This window comes from Salvia hispanica, chromosome 1 (genome assembly GCF_023119035.1).
Source record: "Salvia hispanica cultivar TCC Black 2014 chromosome 1, UniMelb_Shisp_WGS_1.0, whole genome shotgun sequence".
Lineage (NCBI taxonomy): Eukaryota > Viridiplantae > Streptophyta > Magnoliopsida > Lamiales > Lamiaceae > Salvia > Salvia hispanica.
Genome location: NC_062965.1, coordinates 25,473,439 through 25,481,008, shown reverse-complemented (window position 1 = coordinate 25,481,008; position 7,570 = coordinate 25,473,439). Strand labels below are relative to the sequence as shown.

General features: G+C 38.6%; 1 protein-coding gene across 1 annotated transcript; it reads left to right on the top strand.

The window, feature by feature from the left end:
- The first annotated feature begins 3,589 nt into the window (after positions 1–3,589).
- On the top strand, positions 3,590–7,570 carry LOC125202224 (LRR receptor-like serine/threonine-protein kinase EFR). The gene is made up of 4 exons (XM_048100587.1): positions 3,590–3,855; positions 4,844–5,062; positions 5,244–7,244; positions 7,343–7,570. Exons 1-4 carry the CDS (start codon positions 3,705–3,707, stop codon positions 7,507–7,509), a joined length of 2,538 nt encoding a protein of 845 aa, XP_047956544.1. The 5' UTR covers positions 3,590–3,704; the 3' UTR covers positions 7,510–7,570.

The window sequence follows — 7,570 nt, the reverse complement described above, 5'->3', positions numbered from 1 at the left end:
GGTGTTACCATCCGTCTTCTAGGAAGATTATTACAACCATGAACTGTAACTTCTTAGAAAGTGAGTATTTCTATCACACCCACATTCGGGGTCAGGGGGAGAGTGTTCCAAGTCAGGGGAGAGTGTTCGACCCCTCCATTGGGTTGCGCCACAATTAGGTAACTCTGAAGTGGAGCCAACAGAGCAAGCTAGTGTCATCACCGAGCAGATCACGTCCGTTGTGGAGCCTCGTCGGTCACCATTGCCTGAACATCCTCCTTCAGTGATATCTGAGGCAATTCCCAATCTAGCTCACATGATACAGTTATTAACTCTAACCAACCTGGTGCAGAAGAAGAGGAAAATGCAGCAACTGATGGTGATACTGGGCGGTATATCATGCCAAATAGAAGCACCCGCGGGGTGCCTCCTAAAAGATACAGTCCAGAAAGAATCGGTTCAAGGAGTCGGTACCTTATGGCAAATCTGGCGAAAGCAAACTTGACTGAAATGGCCAGGGCATTTGAAGCTGCTCTTTATGAAGAAGAAGAGCTGCCTCGAACGACATAAGAAGCTATGAAAATTTCCCACTGAAGGGAGGCAATGTTAGTAGAGATGCGGGCCCTGATAAAAAACAAGACATGGGAAGTGTGCTTATAACCAGATAGAGCCAAGACTGTAGGTTGTAGATGGGTCTTTACTATCAAAAGGAGGCCAGATGGATCAATTGAACGGTATAAGGCGAGATTGGTAGCCAAGGGATACACTCAAACATATGGAGTCGACTATGCTGAGACTTTCTCCCCAGTGGCAAGAATGAGTACTATTCGAGTACTATTTTCCATAGCAGCAAACAGGGAGTGGCTACTACACCAATTTTATGTGACAAATGCTTTTTTACATGGGGAGCTATCCAAACCAATCTGCATGGAGCCACCGCCTGGCTTCTCGGGCGAATTTAAAGGAGGGAAGGTGTGCAAACTCAAGAAGACATTGTATGGGCTAAAGCAATCTCCTAGGGCATGGTTTGGGAGGTTCACTGAGGTAATGAAGAAGTATGGGTACAAGCAAAGCAACTCCGATCACACATTGTTCCTAAAAAGGAGAGAAGGGAAAATTACATGCTTGATCATCTATGTAGATGATATGATTCTCACAGGGGATGATGATGATGAGATCAAACAGTTGAAGAAGAATCTCTTTGTAGAATTCCAAATGAAGGACCTTGGCCTACTCAAATACTTTCTGGAAATTGAAGTACTAAGGTCGAAGAAGGGAATCTTTATCAGCCAAAGGAAATATGTACTTGATCTATTGGAAGAAACTGGAATGCTAGACTGCAAACCAGCTGATACTCACAGAATCACGGTTTGAAAATAGTCGAAGGAGCTGAGTCTACTCATCGCACGAGATACCAGCGTCTGGTTGGGAAATTAATCTACTTGTCTTATACCAGACCTGATGTTGCATATGCTGTACGAGTGGTCAGCCAGTTCATGCACGCACCTCAAGCAGCTCACTAGGAGCCAACTCTTAGGATTGTAAGGTACTTAAAGGGGACACCAGGACATGGAGTGATGTTCGAGAATCATGGACATTTGGATATCCACGGTTCACTGACGCTGACTGGGCAGGAAATCCAAATGACAGAAAATCAATTGCAGGGTACTTCACCTTTGTTGGAGGTAAGCTTGTTACGTGGCGAAGCAAGAAGCAAAAGGTTGTTGCCTTATCTAGTGCAAAAGCTGAGCTTCGAGGAATCAAGAGTGGTTTGACTGAGATTTTATGGCTGAAGAAGCTAATGACAGAGATAAGCCTAAAATCACAAAAATCGTGCAAGTTGTTCTGTGATAACAAAGCGGCGATTAGCATATCTGAAAACCCTGTTCAGCACGATAGGACAAAATACGTCGAGGTGGATAGACACTTCATCAAAGACAACATAGAAGCTAAAATAGTAGAGCTCCCGTTTGTGAGGTCCGAAGACCAGCTGACCGATATTCTGACTAAGGCTGTGGATTCAAGAAGCTTCCGCGAAGTACTGAGCAAGTTAAGAATGGGTGACCCCATTACTTAACTTGAGGGGGAGTGTTGGAAAGAAATCAATTAGTGAAGTAGCAATCAAGAAAAGAATCATGTGATTATGGTATTACCGTGTGATTTGGAAAATAATTGGAGGAGAATCCGTACCATGTTTAGCTATAGTTTTACCTATTAAAGGACATGTAAATCAGTGTGTAAAATATACAAGAAAATTAATAGAAATCTCCTCCTTTTATCATAGTATCAGAGCGGGTCACCGATTGTGGGTTAATTTAACTGACCCAACAATATATCTGGGCGGAAACCGAAAAAATGACTGACCCAGCAGTATATCTGAACTTAAAATTTGGGCCAAGTGGTCCAATCGACTGAAAAAAAAAATTGGGCCAAGTGGTCCAATCGATCAAGGTTCATCTTGAAGGGTTTGAGTGAGGGTGTTGGCAATTGAAACTAAAAAAAGTAATTTATAACTGTCTCACATCGGTGTCAAGAGAAAACTGCAACTAGTATATAAATTTCATGGGCCCCTCCTCCTAGTACCAATTGGTTTTAGGATTAAACTCATGGATTTCTATCTATGCATACGCAAGAATACAATACAACATATTCTTCGTTGCTACAAATTTGAAAGTGTGGTGAGTGATTATAATTAGACAGAGAGATTCTTCTACCATTCTCCATGCACCATTATACAAATGCAATATAGCTAATAAGTTGACTTTAGAGAATCTAACTAATTAATCAGCAATTAGATCTGTTTAGTGTCCCTCTCAGCTACAACACTACAGCTAATCAAGTTAAGATAAAAGGATTAAATTTATCACAGCTCCCACATGTAAACAGATCTAACAGCTCATTCATTAATTACTTCTAACAATGAGTTTCAAAAGTCAACTTTATAAGCTCTGTTGCATTTACATATATAGGTGTGCATGTAATATGGTCCAATTTGTAGCCATGGAGAAAATGCTGTATCACATTCTTGCATTTACATTCCTCACCATAACCTTTGAAAAACCTTGTTTAACCAAAATGTCCATGAGTCTTGCCACTGATCAAACTGCACTTCTTTAACTAAAACAACACATTATATCTGATCCTTCTGGTCTACTTGCAAAAAATTGGACTAATTCGAGCTCCGTCTGCAGCTGGATCGGCGTCTCTTGCAGCTCGCGCCACCATAGAGTATCCGCGTTGAATCTCTCTTACATGAGTCTCTCCGGCACCATTCCACCACACCAGCAACCTCTTCAGCGGAGCTTTGCCTCACGAGCTGTCTTTCCTTCACCGGTTAAAGTTCATATCCCTCCGGCTTAACAACTTCACCGGAGCCATTCCCCCTCTCTTTGATCATTTACCAAAGTTAGAGAGCTTGAGCTTACGCAACAACAGCTTCACAGGTTCCATCCCAAAATCTCTTTCAAACCTAACAAACCTACAATTTCTTGACTTAACTTCCAATTCTTTGAGTGGAGAAATCCCCAAAGAGTTGGGGAAACTTCGTAATTTGCAAACGCTGAGGATCGGACTGAATCAACTCTCCGGTGGTATACCATCAGCAATTTTCAACTTGTCGAAGATGGAGTCTCTAGCGTTGGGAGAATTAATTGAGTGGAAGTCTTCCAACAAACATTTGTAGTAATCTTCCATTTCTTGCTCGGATTTATCTATCTGGAAATAAGATGAATGGCGGAATTCCGACAAATCTATCACTGTGTTCACAGCTTCAGGTGCTGTCCCTATCTGAAAACTCTTTTAATGGGCAGATACCTGCGGAAATCGGCTACTTAACTTCACTTCGTATTTTATACCTTGGTTCTAACAATTTGAAAGGTATTGTTCTTCACTTCTTGTCCTTTATGTATATATGTTTGAATAGTCACAATCATTTGACATGGAAAATAGTTATTTAATGCCCTAACTTTGGTTTATATTATACTCCGTCCTAACTTAGTCTCACTTTGATTCGGCACGAGTTTTAGGAAACAACAAAAAGTGAATTTAAAAAATTAGTGGAATATGAAAATTAGTGTGTCGACATTTTAAATATCAATGTCAACACAATGTATTAAAATATTAACTAAGTTTATGTTGACATTTAAATGTGATCATGTTAACATTTTTAATACATTGCGTTGATGAGTTATTAGAGTTACCAACTTAAAAAAGTTAGCGACGGATCACACCCCATGAATCATATTATTATATATATTAGTTTTATAGTAAATGTGAGTGATAATTAGTTAATAGAATGTGGGATCTACGACCAAGAGTGATAAAAAAAAGTGAGACAATTAATATGAAATGATCAAAGTGATAAATAGAGACACGTAATGGGAGACAGTGAGTACTATAAAATGAGAAGGTTTGTACACGGATTAAATAATTGAAAAATAATTAAAACCTTATAATTTAATACTCCCTCCGTCCCCCATTAAGAGTCACACTTTTCCATTTCGGTCCGTCCCCTATTAAGAGTCATACTTCATTTTTACCATAAATAGTAAGTAGGTCACACATTCCACTAACTCAATTCACTCACATTTTATTATAAAACCAATATAAAAAAATGGGTCACACATTCCACTAACTCAATTCACTCACATTTTATTATAAAACCAATATAAAAAAATGGGCCACACATTCCACTAACTTTTTCAACCAATTTTTCTTTACATTTCTTAAAACCCGTGCCCGGTCAAAGAGTGACTCCTAATAGGGGACGGAGGGAGTAGTCTTTTTCATATTTTACTATATGACCATTATTTAACTAATTTTTGTGATTTAAATTTGTGTGTGTAAAGTCATTATTATTTGACAGGTACTCTACCACCTGAGATCGGCAATCTTCACAACCTGGTTGGCTTCGGTGTTGAAATTAATCAGACTGGGGGCTTTTTTTCCTTGCATATGTTTGTGAATATGTCATATTTGGAAGAATTATCACTATGGCGCAACAATTTCACAAGGAATCTTTCAAGGAATCTTGGGAATCTTACTAAGCTAACCTACTTTGACCTCTCCGAAAACTACATGACAGGTAAGAAGTCCTTGCGATACTCCCTTCGTCTACTATCAATAGTTCTTATTATATATTTTTTTATAAGTTTACAGAAATAAGTCATCTTGAGTTTTTTTGTAATAGAGCCCACCACACTTTATCTGTCTGTCTCCTACATTTTTCTCTCTCATTCACTAGCAATTTATGTATTCTTTGGCAGGGCTTATTCCAACTGAATTTGGCCAACTTTACCAACTAAAGACATTAGGGTTAGGGCTGAACCTCTTCAGTGGTACTATTCCACATGAGCTCTTTAACATTTCAACTCTTCAAATTATTTCACTAGTTCAGAATACTATGTTTGGAGTTCTTCCAACCAATTTATGCAATACATCTCCCTCTCTCAAAGAGCTTTACCTTGGCATGAATTCAATCTCTGGACCAATACCAAACTCTATATCTAATTGCTCTCAACTCACAATACTCTCACTTGGTGATAACAAATTCAGTGGTTATATACCTACGGATCTAGGCAACCTAAGACTTCTCGAAAGCATTAGATTGTTCCGCAACAATCTTACAAATGCACCCTCTTCTTCAAACATGAGCTTCCTCACATCCTTGTCAAATTGCAGGTCTTTAACTCATTTGTCTATTTCTGATAATCCCTTATACGACGTCATTCCAGCTTCGGTCGGGAATTTATCTTCCTCACTCAGACGATTCTCTGCCGGCCGTTGGAAATTAAATGGCACCATTCCTCTTGAAATAGGTGATTTAAGAGGCTTGACAGTTTTGGCATTAGATGAGAATGAGTTATCTGGTAATATTCCTCTTTCCATCAAACATCTGCATAAGCTTGAAAGGTTATATGTTGGTGAGAACATGTTGCAAGGCCCCATTCTAAAGGTTGTATGTGATTTGTACGACCTCAATTTTATAAGTATTGGCCAAAATCTGTTTTCAGGTTCAATTCCTAAATGCTTGGGAAACATTTCTTCTCTAAGATATATTTATATGTACTCCAACATGTTCAATTCAAGCATACCATCAAGCTTATGGGACCTAGAAGATTTGCTGATTCTTGACTTATTCTCAAATTCATTGAGTGGGTTTTTACATAAGAAGATAGGTAACTTAGGAGCAGCAATCTCTATTGATCTATCTATGAATCAGTTGTCCGGGTCTATTCCCAGCACTATTGGAAAGCTGCAGAGTTTGGCTAATCTGTCATTGGCAAACAACAGACTCGAAGGTTCTATTCCAGTTTCCATGGGAAGCATGATAAGTCTAGTCAGTCTTGACTTGTCCCACAACAACCTCTCTGGCTCAATTCCAAAATCTTTGGAAGCACTTCAACACCTAAACTACTTTAATGTTTCTTTCAATACTTTGAGTGGAGAAATTCCAAGTGGTGGTTCTTTCATAAACTTCACTATGGATTCTTTTAAGGACAATCAAGCCTTGTGTGGAATTCCGAGGTTCCATGTCCTGATTTGCTCTACAGTTTCAAATCACATATCAAAGAGAAAAAAGAAGGGACAAGCTTTATTTATTGCTTTTGGGGTTGTGGCTTTCATTTCAATTGTTTCTCTAGCTTCTATCTTTGTTAGATACAAAAGGAAGGATAAGACGGTTAGAGAAGTTTATGAATTGGCATCCATTGTGCTAGTAAGAATCTCTTATTATGAACTTGTGCAAGCAACTGAACAATTCAATGAGAGCAATCTGCTTGGTGCTGGGAGTTCTTGCAATGTCTACAAAGGAATTCTTAACAATGGGAAGGTTGTCGCTGTCAAGGTGTTTAATCTTCATTTGGAAGGTATTTCAAAGATATTTGATATCGAATGTGAGATTCTTCGTAGCATTCGGCACAGGTGTCTGAATAGTGTTATAAGTTGTTGTTCCATTGAAGACTTCAAGGCCTTAGTACTTGAGTATATGCCCAATGGAAATCTTGAGAAATGGTTATATTCTCACAACCATTTTTTGAATTTCATTGAAAGATTGAACATAATGATAGATGTAGCATCGGCTTTGGATTATCTTCATGGTGGATATTCGACCCCTATTGTCCATAGTGACTTGAAGCCAAGTAATGTCTTGTTAGATGAAGATATGGTTGTCCATGTAAGCGATTTTGGGATAGCAAAGTTGCTATGCGGTGGAGATAGCGTGGTGTTAACAAACACCTTGGGAACATTGGGTTACATTGTTACAGGTTAATTGTTATCCTACATTTATGAATGTACTTTTTAATAAGAGAAGTTTTTTAATTGCATTGGTGTTAACCATACTTTTTTTTTTTTGTGATTGTAGAGTATGGTTCAGAAGGACTAGTTTCCACAAGTTGTGACGTTTATAGCTACGGTGTGATGTTGATGGAAGTCTTTACGAGGAAAAAGCCAAGTGACGACATGCTTGTTGGAGATCTAAGCTTGAAGAGTTGGATTGAAAGTCAGTTTCACAGTTCACATATAGAGTAATTGTAACACCCCGAAAATTCGAACCCTAATTTTAAAGCCGTAAAATTTTATTGATAACGTG

Bases quoted from the DNA above. Each gene is read 5' to 3' on its own strand.
- LOC125202224 (XM_048100587.1), top strand. From the start codon at position 3,705: ATGAATGGCGGAATTCCGACAAATCTATCACTGTGTTCACAGCTTCAG. The intron at 3,856-4,843 runs GTATTGTTCTTC...ATTATTTGACAG, and splicing joins TGGTTCTAACAATTTGAAAG to GTACTCTACCACCTGAGATC. The intron at 7,245-7,342 runs GTTAATTGTTAT...TTGTGATTGTAG, and splicing joins ATTGGGTTACATTGTTACAG to AGTATGGTTCAGAAGGACTA.